The 15,904-nt window shown below is 37.7% G+C and overlaps 1 protein-coding gene across 1 annotated transcript in view; it reads right to left on the bottom strand.

The window, feature by feature from the left end:
* Positions 1 to 2,504: 2,504 nt before the first annotated feature.
* The window catches only part of LOC129220460 (uncharacterized), a 48,762-nt gene continuing 35,362 nt past the window's right edge, over positions 2,505 to 15,904 (bottom strand). Inside the window, exon 3 of the mRNA XM_054854879.1 lies at positions 2,505 to 3,776. Coding sequence (XP_054710854.1) covers positions 3,159 to 3,776 — 618 coding nt within the window. The 3' untranslated portion in view covers positions 2,505 to 3,158. The remainder of the gene's footprint in view (positions 3,777 to 15,904) is intronic.

The following is a 15,904-nucleotide window of genomic DNA, read 5'->3' as shown; positions in this document are numbered from 1 at the left end:
TTCACTTGACGCAATGGTTTTTTTCAAGGTAGACCGGGCAAAGCCAGGCAACGCAGCTAGTATCTTATAAAATAGAAAAGAATTGGGATGCAAACAAGGTTACATCGGAATTCCTTGTGTTAAAAATAAATGTGGATTTTTCTTTTGCGTTGAAAATAACTCTCCTAGGTTGCCAGATATCATTATTTAAAGGTATAATTTTCTTAAATTATACCTGTAATTCGGTATTTTACAATGAAAATCCTAATCAGAGCATTGCGACGCTGCTAGGTTAGGTTTGCCCCAACTATGATTTGATATTTCTTTATTCACTCCTGAATTTCATTTTAGTATTATCATTTTAAAAATGCAATTATGATTTTAAAACATGGTTGGAGTTGAATGGGGCAAGTTTTTCCCCTTCTTAGTTTAAAAATTAAAATAATAAGAATAATTTTTTTTTTATTATCTAAGACAGTTTCTTTTTTTTTTTTTTTTTTTGGCTGTGCTTTTTATTTCACGTTGTCGCCGAGAGTAACTGAAAAAAAAAAAAAAGACATAAAAAGGCGTTCTACCTTCAAAGTTAACTCGTTGAACAATTCTAGAACGAAGCCTCTGTGATGCAATCGGCTAGCGCGTTCGGCTGTAAACTAAAAGGTTGGCGGATCTAACTCTTTTGGAAGAGTGATATGTTTTGCTACAGTTAAATTTATGAATTCAACATTATCAACTTCAACATTATAAACTTACTAGAAAATAACCCATCACGGTATGACGGGGGTGTGACGTTGAATTTAACGTGTTCCAATAATTAATTACGGATTACGATCAATTCCAATAATCCATTGATCGTTTCTCGATCAATGATTTTGGCTATTATATGCTGTTATTCAACAAAAGCAAAAGCATGTATTCTGTCGGCAGTCCCGCTGCTGATTTTTTTTTTTTTAAATGCTTGGGTCAATATTGAAGTCATTTCTGAAACTACTTACATATTTACGTTTATTATAAACTAGTAGTACCCGCACGGCTTTGCCCGTAATAGAAAAATTAAAAGGTCTTTTGGTTCGCCTGTATATTTACAAATAATGTATGGTGAATTTTCTCGCCAATTGGCTTGTGCCCATGTTACGGCTCCACGTTATGATAATTTCGTATCTTGCCAATTGGCTTGTGCCCATGTTACGGTTCCACGTTATGATAATTTCGTAATTTAGTCGTCCATCTTATGATAATTTTGTTCTTAAAATTGGAATAGAAAAAGAACCACATCGAATTTTCGAAAAATCGCTTCGAGGTGCACACTCACATGCTACAAACTAACTTTGTGCTAAGTTTCATGAAAATCGGCCGAACGGTCTACGCGATATGTGCGTCACAGAGATCCTGACATCCAGACATCCTCCGGACAGAGAGAGATCCTGACAGACAGAGAGACTTTCAGCTTTATTATTAGTAAAGAAGATAAAGATTAATAACTGAGATTCTTTATAATTCCGAGTTCTTATGTAATAGTATTGGTATACAATTATTTCAAGTTATGCATTGAATTTTTTTGCAGAAAGTGATTTTAATCTTTAAGTAATCAATCATAAAAATTTATTCTAAAACAAATATTCTGGGAAAATTTGGATATAATAGCGTTTAAAGTCATTTTATTTTTAAGCACTATTATACAATAAATGTATCTTAGTTCTTAGTTGGATGAATGCATTATCATCAAATAAAAACACTTCTGATATTTAACAGTGAGTTACCACCCCTAAGTCAGGGCTAGGGCAAGTATCACATGAATATAGCGGACAACCCAGTTATCACATCCAGAGACTGCAGTTTCGTTATCTGCCTCCGACTCGGTTATTCACTAATCCAGACTGAAAAGTTCTAATAAGAAAAAAACTGCAGTCTCAGGATGTGATAACTGGACTGTCTGGTACATTACACGTTTGATTTTTTTTTTTTTTTTTTTTTTCATTCCGAAGATTTGAATTATTTATAAGTTTTAATACGAAACAAGCAGCACCGACAACTCAGCTCCTGTGTGGGAATACATAATTGTATTCTTTGGTTTTTTTTCCAAGTTATCAGGAGCACCGAGACCGAGCATTTTTTGAGAGGTCACTGTGACCTCCAAAAAATTTCCTTATTCGGTAAGTTTTGTCTGGTGTTTCGGTAGAATTATCATCATTCCGCAGAATTTGGAGTTAGGTTCGACAAAACTATCATCATTTGGCGAAATCTGGAGTTCTATTCGGCAAAATTATCATCATTCGACAAAATTTGGAATTCCATTCGACAAAATTTGGGCTCCTATCGACAACATTATCATCATTCGGCGAAATTTGGAGTTCCATTCGACAAAATTATCATCATTTGGCGAAATCCGGAGTTCTATTCGGCAAAATTATCATCATTCGACAAAATTTGGAGTTCCATTCGACAAAATTATCATCATTTGGCGAAATTTTTAGCTTATTCGGCAAAATTTGGAGCTCCATTCGACAAAATTATCATCATTCGGCGAAATTTGGAGTTCCATTCGACAAAACTGTCATCATTCGGCAGAATTTGGAGTTCCATAATAGTCAGTGCGTCTGAAAGATTATTACTGTGATACGTAACTATCTGTTGATTAAAAAAATGATGGCATTTCTGAAGTGGTCAATTATATGCATAATCAATAGTCATCAATACGGCCTAATCATGATGAACTTTTGATTACCGAGTTTTATAGCATTGCAAGTATTCGTGTTGCTTGTTGTTAAGTCGTCATTTCATCTTCATTCCTCTCTTTCATCATCATAAGTCTTCGTCGGTCGATTTTAAAATGATGGTATTTTCTAAATGGTTACTTATCGGTATAATCCAGAATAATAACCACTATGTTCGTTATCATCGTTGCGATAATTATTACGCCTCACTTTTGATTACTGCTCATAAAATTTGTAAAAATTGTAATGCTTGTTCGTGATTTCATCTTCTTTTTCCTATCTTCCATCATCATCATCATACGTCTTCGTCGGTTGATCTAAAAATAATGGTATTTTTCACTTGATCACTTAATGGTAGAGTCCAGAATAATAATTATGATCATTATCATCATTATGAGTATCATTATGCTTCACTTTGGATTGCTGCTCATAAAGTTTATTCGTGAAGCTTGTTGTCAAATCGTCATTTCATCTTCTCGTTCGTTGTTGCCGGTGTAAAGCAACCGGATACCACAAATGATCAACTTCATTCCTTTCATACAGCATATTGCTGGGAGTATGCTTATACACTGACAGATATTTATGACCCAAATGCCTGTATTTCCCAAGTTGGGTGTTTTTGTCCGTTTTGTAAAACAACGGTTGTGGATACTCGACTGCTCGTCTGATGCACTCTGCAGCGTTTTTCACTTGGGCTTTATTTCGATAATCTGGAGTGAAACAACAAATGACTCCGTTATTCTCGTTTGGTGCTCTACTCGGAGGACCTACGCAAGCTGTCGAGCAAGCTGCCCAAATTACGCCAGTATTTTTGAAGTTTCCCAAGAGCATTATCTTCTGCCAGGCTTCGTCAAGAGCTGTTAGACCAGTGATTTCGTTTTCTTCCTTTCTGTCCAGGAACAGCATCCATTTCCCACCAACTTCCTCGTCAACTTCAGAACTATTCTCTTCGTCTTCGGAACAGCCTTCATAGAAAAAATTGATGAATTCACTCCCCGTGTATCGGCTTGGAATGATGACGTCCTCCGGGAAAAAGTCATCATCGTCTTCATCACTGTCGTAGCCAAAGGTCTTGAGGAAGTAGTTCTGCAAAATATATGGAATGCATAATAAGAAAAGAATTAGGATTCTTAAATCATAATCGTAAATCTGCTTTTGGAAAAATCAAAAAGTTATGGTCTGTCGTCAAGGGCGGATACAGAAAAATCTTTTGGAGGGGGCACGGGAAATTGAATAACCCCCCCCCCCCCCCGCCTTCGATGTTTCATAACAAAGTTTTGACGACTTTATACTTAAATGTGCGTGTTTTTTATTTATTTATTATTATTTTTTTAGGATTCCTTAAGGTCAATGGATCTACTTCTAAGTACATGAATATTATGCACTAATATACTTTGAATGTGGACGGAATACATCTTTAACGTTTCAAGCCATTTAAATACTAAACCCAATATAATGTCACCAAGATGCTAGACAATGAGCGGCTTTACCTAGGAACATTGTCACAATGATTATAACACGAGGGCAAGGTTATTAAATAAACCCATACCTCTCTTGAGTTTTTTAAAATTAATTTAATCATAACTTCATAACATACATAAGTTTCACTGAAGAATTCAGAAACTATTTTTGTGTGAATTTCAAAACAATTCCTGATTTGTTCTTAAAGCCATGATACAGTTGAGATAACATATTGATACTACATGCCGTTTCTATTGAAAATCATGGTTTTTCTAAGAAACTACCACATGATTTCTTTCATTTTGCATCTTTTATTAGCTGAAAAAGAAATCTATTATTTCGCAAATAGGTTCCTAGATCAAAATGACTCTTTTAGGTGCGCCTACACATTAAAAAAAATGTTAATTATTGATTCCATCAAAGAAGAATTAATGGACGAATCGCGATAATGCGGTCTCTTGAATTTGAAGCCAATGAGTTAAATGTATTCTGCAACTCTGGGCCTCTGACTCCAGTAATACTTCTTTAGCAAACGAAAATGCTTTTATTCAAAATATGCTGTGTGTGTGTGTTTTTTTTTAAATTAGTTAAGTAAAAAAAGTGCAAAGGAAAGGTCAATTAAAAAGTAATAAATAAAATAGTGAAATTAATTAATCCTTTTGGGGGGCACGTGCACCCTGTGCCCTCCCCCCCTAAAATCCGCTACTGTCTGTCGTATAGAAAACTTGTAGCGCCACTTGTCAAGGAACACAAGAAAGCAGTGGCAAAATCGCCATTGAATTATTGACTACTTTCATGCCTTTTTCGCCAAACGGTGCTCTAAAAGCTCGTTCCATGTAGAGATCCTATATACGGAGAGATCAAACAGTTGCAAGTCATATTGTGTCCGAAGTTGCTCATTCTTCATGTACTGCTGTTCCAGCAGTTGATTCTTCAAAGCTTTGTGAGCCTATGTTTCACAGAAGAGCCAGAAATTTGAGCAGCATTACAGTAAAAGTTCACAACTGATGGACACAACATGAAGAATTCAGTAAATTACCGTCCAATAGCCAGGGCTAAAGCAGAAATACATGAACGGTGTATTTCATGTATTTCTGCTTTAGCCCTGGCTATTGGGCCCGGTAATTTACTGAATATACCATGCCTTGCCTTCAATCCTCGAGTTGAACCGAACCATTACTTCGGTCACTCGTCTGGTCAGTGCTAATTCTTGTATTAGCTACCAGTTTGTTTGGCACTCTTGGCTTCCTTAAGAGGTTTTTCACCTCCAGTTCAGTCACTTTCCTATGCCAGGCTGATGAATGCTAATAAGCACGAAACTGCAGTCCTCGGCTGGAAATGACTGAGCTGGCGGTGTATTTCATGTACAACATGAAGTATCTGCTATGTTGTGTCTATGAACGAAACGCCAAAGTCCGGTCTTTCCATATGAAGGATCTCTCTTTCTTTGACGGTACAAGCTTTTAGAAGTAAGTGTCAAATACGTTCTGTTGAATGACGAAAAACAAACGTAGTTCTCTACACATACCTTACTCCAATTAAACAACAATTAAAATTGCCTATCTGTGTTTTGAAGTCTAACTCATTGCCTAGCTTAAACTCTACTTATGTGCACTGAACGATCGTTCATTTAAACTCCAAAATCAATAATAAAATGAATGTTATTTTATTACTGTGATGTGTGTATTGTGATTGACGTGTGTTTTATAACGTAACATCTCATCATTTTCGTTTCATACCCATAGAAACTATATTCATTCTCGTTTAATTATTTCAGCTGTTGTTCCATTTGCCCGGTATCTAAAAACGTTTGTAAACGCCTACTAGTTTGTAACGCCTCGTTTGTAAACTACCTTAAAGGTAGTTATTCCGAGACCCACGTGATAAGAGGCCAGACAACTCCACTCCCCCCCCCCCCCCGCTTCGCTACGCCACCAGTCGTCGATCTATTAACTTGGCGCGAAACTTTGAAAGCAGTGCAGTTTACCAGTAACCAGTAGTGTTGCTTGCTCTGGTTGATATGGATGAAATAGGAAATATGTAACTTCGGATGCACATTTTTGAATACAATTCTGTTGGATTTATCTCTTCCTTTCCACGTACCAGAATGTAGAGGCAATTAAAATATATATATATAATATAAGTTTAGTGTCTGCTGAGTGAAAGTGAGTCAGCGATTTCCGCTTCCGAACAACCTGCATGTGAAGAAAAAAGCTGGGCGCCTCATGGAATAAATTTTAAAGTTCGGAGGTAAGTACTTTTCTCAGATAAACAAATTTACATTTTATGCAGTTAAGATTACTTAAGTTTTCCTCCATTACACAAACAATTGTCAGTTTCCTTTCTGATATCTTTGTCTGTAATTTCTAATTTCAGTATACTGCTTTAATATTTGAAACGGTTAACTTGCAACTTTTTATTTCTTTATTTTTTCAACCTTGTACACGCATTTATTCGAAATGGATTTTCCAAGCTGACAATATACATATGTCAAAATTTTCTGCAAATATACTTGTTGCTATCAGAAGCAACGTAACTTGGTGTTGATATTCAGTTAATATGTAAACAAGTTTATTGAAACAGGCTTTTAACTGAACTAATCTTATATTTTCGGTTTCGATTAAATTGTTTCATACGTTAGCATGTGTTGTTTTGATCAAAAAACATTCCTTGATGGGCTTCCTTAGTTCTGAGATAGAAGATTAGATTTGAACGCCGGAGATCGTGGGTTCGATACTCAAACATTTCCCCCCAACTACGGTCCTGCAATGTTATTCAAACAAGCTGGTTCTGTGCGTAAATTTAAAAAAATATATATGTTTTTTTTTTCACTGTTGTCTTTAAGTTTTATGATATTTATGCACACATTGCGGTTAAGTTAACGGTATTCATAATTTCTGGGCTTGCGAAAGATTAATTTTGAGCAGTGGATACACAACGTGTTTTTGCCAAATGCTCTATGCTTGTTTGTTTATGCTTAAAAAGGGCAAAATGTCTTGAACTACATATTTTATGAACTCCTTGGGTTTTCTGTTCATAAGCTTTCAGGAACTCAGAAACTGTAACATAAATTGAATTAAGGGGCTGTCTATAAAGTATGTTGCAAAATTTTGAACAAATTCCCCCCCCCCCTCCTTGTTACATGTCACGCTGTTCAACATGAGCATATTGTTATAAACAACGCGTGATGTCACACTTCTTGTTATCCCCTCCCTTCCCCCTGTCACAAAACTGTCACATTGATTTCCTAAAAGAGTATACGCAGCAAAATGTTGATCGAAATTTAACATATATGAGGTTTTAAGTATTAAAGAAAGTTGCTAAAATGGTCATTCTATGAAAAAAAATTTTAAAAAGGTTTCTTTGTCATCAATTAATGCTTTTTAAAATAATTTTTCAAAAGCCTAAAATGATGAACTATTAAAGCCCCCCCCCCCCCCCAAACACAAGAATCATTAGCAGCAGAAAAAGCTAAAAATGGAAAAGTAGCCGAATTCCAAAAAAAAGGCTGTTTAGATATTGAATACATTTTTTTGACGTACAACATACAGTATTCATGATGTTGTATTATTCATTCTTTAATTAACGTTTTTCAAGTTGAATTCCTGTGTAATTTTTCGAGAGTGCCCACCGAAGGGGGGGGGGGGGTCGGAATCATAATCTCACAGTAATGATAGCTTTTCAACGGCTATAGTTATAAATAACTGTGCCTTTGAAATTTTAAGGGAGATGGAGATGTTTTGGGGTTTTTTTTTTTTTTGAAGTTTTCATAAATGAAGGGGGTAGGGCACGTCTACACTGTCAAAACCAGGGATACCACAGAAGAACCAAAAAGAAACCTGGGGTGATAACAGAGTGCCACGGGGTGCAACAACGATTTCGAACGGCTCTTATGGTGCCGATAGACTTTTTAGAGCTTGTTTGAAGCTAACTAAGGTGCCATCAGCACCCAATCGAACGACTGGAGCTTGCGCATGCTCAGCGAAACATATCGCATCATTATCGTAGAGCTGCCCAATCAGCCAGGTTAACATTTTTACCGGGAAATTTAATATTGTGAAATAACATATCGATATCGAAGCATTCAAAGTAAGTTGATAATTATTTATTGCTCATTTTATCATTTAGACGCATTGTAATGATTAGCTTATTTCTCTCGTATATAACATGTACCTATAGAAATATTTAAGGGCAGTTATATTTCATAATTATGTATTGGCGGGAAACGTGACTCCATTGCTTCTTTACCGGATGTTTCTCACACTGTCCTTCTATTATGTTACTTTTGCAATGAAAAGTGGTTGAAATGTATTTTTTAACTTATCGTTTGATAATAATAATAGTTGGTAAATAAAATTCGAAATATTAATCAAAAATAACTTAATGAAAATATTAATATAATAAAAAAACATCTGCTATCAATAGTAGGGTGCTATAATAGATATGTATTTTTAAATCTAAAACCCCAAATTTAAAAATTAGAAAGTTATATTTCTGCGAGGGTTTGAGTGTTCACGGATCCTTTAAAAAATTCTAATTAATCCAACCGGACCCTTCACAATAATACTTTTCAACAAAGTAATAAGCAAATATAAATTCAAATACTATGCTTTTCTGTTATTAATCTCTTAGAGCCGAATAAATGCTGCACATCATAAGTAGAAAAATGCAATCGAAGGCGAAATGTGCGCGTATAATTTGAAGCAAAGAAAAGAAACGGGGGAAATAAACGCTGATACGAGTCAAAGTCAAAAGCGAACTCAAAAGTGAAAATGAATGGAATTATTTTCGCTGTATTCCATCATACATCTTTTTCTTAAATAGTTTTCATACAGTGCCGAATGTGTTGGGGAGGGGGGGGGGAGGCAAGCCAAACCCTTTCTAAGGGCAGCAAATTAACCCTTTTCCTGATTTTTTTTCCTCCCTCTTGAAACTCGATATAAAAACTTGATGCTTTTGGCCCGGCTGACTCAGAAAAATCGAAAATATGGCACTCTGTTCATAAGCATTGCAAGTCTGACCTTTGGCGCCAACGTTAAGGTTCAGTGTAGCTTCAACTCTTTCATTTTGATTTTCGTGTTCGGTAGATTTGTTTTACTATGAGTGAGAAAGAAAACATTGAAGGATGAAAATAAAATCATCGCGAAACTGAGAGAAAAACATGCTGCTAGAATTAATAAGGGTGAGATGGCGAGCGTTGATATAACGGTTTGGGCGGGAATCTCAAAACTGAGTAAAATCTTAAGAACTTCCGAAAAAAATGGAAGTTCGTTTCTTTTTTTTTTAATCTTCTTTTTTATTTTTTGTAATGTATCGATGCTTTTTTAAAATAAATGAATGAAAACATTTGAAAGTTGAGACATAGATTTTCTTATGGATAAAATGAATGTTTAATCAGTAAAAACTATTTTCACGTTAAATAGGCGACTTACATTTATTAACAATAGCGACTATCTTTTCCACATCGACAGATTATTTTCTGAAAATGAATTTCAGTTTGTACATATAATTAAAATCAGAGCTTATGAAAGAAGATTTTCGAACGTATTTCGTCTCTAATTGAAAAAAAAAAAAAAAAAAAAAAAAGACAGTAAAGACTGCTATAATGTATTTCATGTTACAACACATTTTTGTGTTATTAACGTCTTGTAGATGCTCCTCATGTGATTTTATGCTAAAATAATTTTAATTTGGTATTGTTAAGCATTTTAATGTGTGTGTATGTATGTATGTATGTATATTTATATATAGGCTTTCCAGATTTCTGAAATGTTCAACCGGAATACGGAAGGCTCCCCCCACCCCCCACCCCCAGCTTTTCGGGATTCAAGGGTCGACTCAGGGCTAGATTTTATTTTTGTTTCAGTGGCAGTTACTTCTCAATGTAAATAAATACATGATTACTAATTAAGAGCCTAAACATAGTTGGCGTTCTGTTTAACGACGCTCTATTTGACGATTTTCTCTATTTAAAGACGGCTCTTCACGGACCCGGATACTCCACTGTAGTTTTAAAGAATTGAAAGTCGTTGAACAGAGAGTCAACTGTATATATTTAAACATTTTATATGCAACATGTTGATGTTTGTAAGTTAACTAAGTAAGAAGAAACATATTAAATGAGGGACAAAAATTTGAACAATATTTACAAGTACTTTTATTGGCTAGGACATTTTTGGACCTTGCTGTTAAAATATTCATAAGCTAATCTAATGTCAATTGTGCGCGTCAAGCGTACAAATGGCAAAGTAATTTTTCTACATAATTCTTCAAAGATGGCTATTTTTAGACGTTTTTGGCACCTGTAATCAAAAGAGTCATGTTCCGGGACATGAATTAAACCAGCCAGGACACCGGAATTTTGTCTGAAAACCAAAAATGTCCTAGTTAAACCGGGACGTCTGGCAACTTATATATTGTTACAAATCCTGTAAATAGTAATTATTGTAGTAACGTAACCTGTAAATAGTTTCCCGTAATGAATATACAACCCCTTAACATATGGCTAAAGTATACAACCCCCTATTCTTCTTTTCTTATTTCATTCACTGATTTTATCAATGAAAGTGTAGTTGTAGAACGTTGTAGCATTTTCTGGAATCTTTGAGAGCTCTCTTTTCGGTGTGTATATAAACGGTTACGCGGGATAAAGAAGTTAGTTTCGATTGAGAATTCGAACTGAGAGTGTATTAGCTCTGTTTATTGCGAGGCATTTCGGTGTGTTGTTTTCGTATTTGGAAGTAAATACGTGTGTAAACGTTGAGTTTACGGTGTTGAGTGATATTGGTTTAATTGCTGATGATTAATTTAGCAGTTGTTGACGCTCTTTCCTGTACATAGTGTAAATAAATTTCCTGTATTTTTAATCAAGAACTGTGTCATCCTTTCGAGAAAGTTGGAAGCCGCAGCGAATCCGTTACAATATATTTTTATATTAGTGGTGGGTGATGCATCGATCCATCGACAAAAACCGGTTTAGATTTTTTATCTAAAACGATGCATCGATAATGTCCCGATGTGCAGACATCGGTCCAGGATTCCTGCCGCTTTAATATCCCTTATTTTTTTCACTCTAAATGTTAAATTAGCAGTGCGTCAATCCGATCTGGTTTAACAATGAAGGTGCGAAGAGTAAGACCTTCATTTCTCCCAAACATATAAGAAATGCACATATATGTTTTTAGTTATTCACGAAAGATATATTGATGAACTAGTAAGATTATCAAAAAGTCACTTGCCAGAAAAAAAGAGAAAGAGCAAAATAGCAACAAAAAATGCAGACTGGTATTTTGTTGCTATGTTGCTGTTACCAGCAGTAGAGGTCCTAACGCAGGTGTCACACGTGTCGATAACTCGTATTGTCACTGCTTCCCCCCCCCACCCCAAAGAATAAAAAAAACTATTAAATGGTTTATGTAAAAATGAAATTTATACAGTTTTCCGAAACAACTCATTCCTATTTTTGTTCAAAGTTCGGAAGACAAATATAAACTTCGAATCCATTATATATGCAAAATTTGCCCTAGACGCCATATGTTACCTCCTCCCCCCTCCTGCATTTTTGGGCACTCTATTTTTGTTAAATTTAAACATAATTTAAGATATATTGGTGGAAATTTTCAGAATTAAAGTATTGTAACGGATTCCGGAGCGACTTCCAACTTTCTTGAAAGGATGACACAGTTCTTGATAAAAACACAGGAAATTTATTTACACTATGTACAGGAAATATCGTCAACAACTGCTAAATTATTCATCAGCAATTAATCAATTATCACACAACACCGTAAACTCAACGTTTACACACGTATTTACTTCCAAATACGAAAACAACACAGCGAAATGCCTCGCAATAAACAGAGCTAATACACTCTCAGAACAAATTCTCAATCGAAACTCCCCTCTTTATCCAGCGTAACGGTTTATATACACACCGAAAAGAAATCTCTCAAATATTCCACACGCTTCTGGAAAATAGTAGACCGTTATCAAATTTTATCAATGAACAAAAAGGAAATAGGGGGGTCGTATACTTTAGCCATATGTTAAGGGGTTGTATATTCATTACGAGAAATTATTTACAGGTTACGTTACTACAATAATTACTATTTACAGGATTTGTAACATTGCCCCCTTCCTAAGGACTGTACGTCCCGGGCAGTACAATCCCCAGAAAGGGTGCCAAACTTCTATCACAAGTTTACAAATATACACATTAATTAATAATTAACAGATACAGAAAACACAATAATAACATGAAATATTACTAAACATTAAAAGCAAAAATTATCTACAACTTTTATGTTATCAACCATGGTTGTTTACGTAATACTCATGAACTATGGCCATAGTATGGGGCTAACCGATCATAATGTACAACCCTAGGTTTTGCGTTAGGTGATTTTTGGATCCTCACTACGACGTCATTTAGTCGGTTAAGGACTTTGTAGGGTCCATCCCAATGCGACTGCAATTTGGGTGACAGACCTTTCCGTCGGATGGGATTCCATAACCAAACCTTGTCGCCTTCGTTGAATTCATGTCCAGTAGACCTTGTGTCGTATCGGGTCTTCATCTTCTCCGCCGCGATGTTGATTCGCTCTCGTGCGAAGTTATGAACGTCTTCCAACCGGGTCTGGATGTACTCCTCAGGCGATGCAGGCGCATCCGGAGGACGACCGAAGACGAGATCACAAGGTAGCCGAAGCTCTTGTCCGAAGAGCATCTGAGATGGGGCATATCCGGTAGTCTCGTGGACAGCACTGCGGTAGGCCAGCAGGAACAAAGGTAGCTTCTTGTCCCAATCCTGTTGATTTCTGGATACCATAAGCGAGAGATTATTTAGGATTGTGCGGTTAAATCTCTCCACCATGCCGTCCGATTGTGGGTGTAGTGGTGTTGTCCTAGTTTTCTCAATTCCGAAAATTTGACATAGGGTGGGTTAAACACAGCAGAGATGAAATTCCTCCCTTGACCGGAATGAATCTGCAAAGGTGTTCCATATCTCGAGATCCAATGTTGAACTAGAGTCTCTGCTACGGTGGTAGCTTCTTGATCTGGAATGGGATACGCTTCGGGCCATTTGGTGAAATAGTCGATGGAAACAAGAATGTATTTGTTCCTATCAGCAGTTCTTGGTAGAGGACCCAGGATGTCGATCCCAATTCGTTCGAAAAGAGCTCCAACGTTGTACAGATGTAGCTTCTCTCTGCTTCTTTTCTTCGGTCCTTTACGAGCAGCACAGGCGTCACAAGAATGGCACCACTTCTCCACGTCATCCTTCGCCTTGCTCCAGAAGAAGCGCTCCCGAACTTTATTGAGGGTTTTCAAAACACCAAAATGTCCTCCAGTCGCACTACTATGTATTTCTTTCAGAACATCTGAAATCCTTGATCGGGGAAGTAGTAACTGCCACCTAGACGTTTTGCCGTCATCAGATTCCCATTTTCAGTACAGTACGCCGTTCCGTAAATGGAGTGAATTCCATAAAGCCCAGTATCTTTTTGTTGCAGGACTAAAGATGGAAACGTCCTGCGAGCTAGGTCGCCGACTGTCACTCTCCATGAACTCCAAAATTGGTTTTATGTCGGGGTCTTCAAGTTGATCTTTTCGAACGTGGTCGTCACTCCATGGATCAGATTCTGAAGATGGTGGAGTCACTGTCACCTGATAAGCAGTAGGGCTAGTCGTTCCATACTGTTTCTCGATTCGGGAACAATAATTGCAGTTCTCAGGACAGGGTCTCCTTGATAAAGCGTCTGCATTACCGTGAGACAACCCTTTTCGGTGCTTGATCTCCATGTCATATTCCTGGAGCCGCTGTATCCACCTGGCTGTCTGGCCTTCTGGATTCCTGAAGTTCAAAAGCCAAGTTAACGAGGCATGATCTGTCCGAAGCAGAAACTTTCGGCCGTAGAGGTAATAATGGAAGTGTTCTACAGCTTTCACTATGGCCAGTAACTCCTTTCTGGTGACGCAGTAATTTCGCTCCGACTTTGATAAGCATTTGCTCCAGTAAGCGATGACATGTTCATTGCCGTCAATTTCTTGGGATAAAACAGCTCCGATGCCCTCGTGGCTCGCATCAGTGTCCAGGATGAAGGATTTTTCAGGATGAGGATAGGCGAGGATAGGCGTTGATGTTAAAGCCTCCTTCAGTCGTAGAAATGCATCTTCGCATTCTTTGGACCATTCAAACTTTTGCTTGCCCTCCGTCAGCTTATGCAAAGGTCGTGCAATGTTGGAAAAACCCTTTACAAACTTCCTGTAGTACGTGCAGAGCCCCAGGAAACTTCGCAGCTGATGGATGTTTTCGGGACGACTCCAACTCTTGACTGCAGATACCTTTTCTGGATCGGTTTGTACACCTTCAGAAGAGATGATGTGACCAAGGTAGTTCACTTCCCGGCGGAACAAATTACATTTGGACGGGCTTAACTTCAGATTGGCTTCCTTAAGCTTCTGCAGCACCTTCCTAAGATTTGCCAGATGTTCTTCGAAACTGCGTCCCACAATGATGATATCGTCTCAGTAGACCAGACAGGATTCGTAGGAAAGTCCTCTTAACACTGTCTCCATAAGACGCTCGAACGTAGCTGGTGCATTGCAGAGGCCGAAGGGCATCGCTTTGAACTGCCATAAGCCTTGTCCAGTTGTAAACGCTGTCTTCTCTCGGTCATCAGGGTGTATCTCAACCTGCCAGTAGCCGCTCTTTAAGTCCAGGGTCGAAAACCACTTGTGTCCGGAAAGAGTGTCTAAGGTGTCGTCTATCCGTGGAAGAGGGTAACTGTCTTTCTTGGTGATTTCATTCAGTCGTCGGTAATCGACACAAAATCTGGTGGAGCCATCTTTCTTTCGGACCAAGACGATGGGAGAGGCCCAAGGACTGGACGAGGGTTCGATGACATCATTCTCCCGCATCTCTTTCAGGAGGGTCTCAACCTCTTCCTTCTTGGCGAACGGTAGTCTTCTTGGATGCTGTTTAATAGGGGGGGGGGGTGTTCTCCAGTGTAAATCCTACGCTGCGTTAAGTTCGTACGGCCAACATCCTCCGATGTGGAGGAAAACAGATGCTTGAAGTCCTCCACCAATTGTTCCGCAGCAGTTCTTTGATCTTTCGATAATGGCGCACTCCCAATTAACTTCGATGTCAAGGACTCGGAAGACACAGTCTCGGGGGAATTGATTCTTCTAATGATGCAGTTTACTGGAGTACAAGTTGTCAACACTTCACCTTTTCGGATATTCCTTGGCCTTTCACTCACGTTGGCGACTCTCACAGGATTTACATCCTTAGAAAGGTCCACAAGCGTAGATGCCACCAGCACTCCCTTTAGGCTATTGCTTAGGTTAGGGTATTCAATGAATCCAAATCGAAAACTATTGCTTTCTTCAATGGAGCCAGGTATTAATGATTCTGACCTTAAGGGAATCCATAAATCTGTTTGGGCTATTATTTGATGAGCGGATTTTACATCATTTTCAACGTTGAAGATGGCTATGTCTTCTCTCATCGAGTGCAGTTCATTAGTCTTGAAGTCAAGGGTGAAGTCGTATTTCTTTAAAAAGTCCAATCCGAGAATGAAGGGGTCCGTGATATCCGCAACGAATGCCGTATGATGGTAGGTGGCATTCCCAAACACTATTTCCAAGTCCACTTTACCCTCAATCTCAATTTTGTCGCCTGTCACAGTCTGGAGACTTACGCGTGGCGATGTCCACAACAGTTTCAATCCAAATTCACGAGCCACGTC

Source organism: Uloborus diversus, chromosome 4, assembly GCF_026930045.1.
Source record: "Uloborus diversus isolate 005 chromosome 4, Udiv.v.3.1, whole genome shotgun sequence".
NCBI classification, from domain to species: domain Eukaryota; kingdom Metazoa; phylum Arthropoda; class Arachnida; order Araneae; family Uloboridae; genus Uloborus; species Uloborus diversus.
Note: the sequence above shows the minus strand (reverse complement) of the source record. Positions and strands in the feature narration are given on the sequence as shown.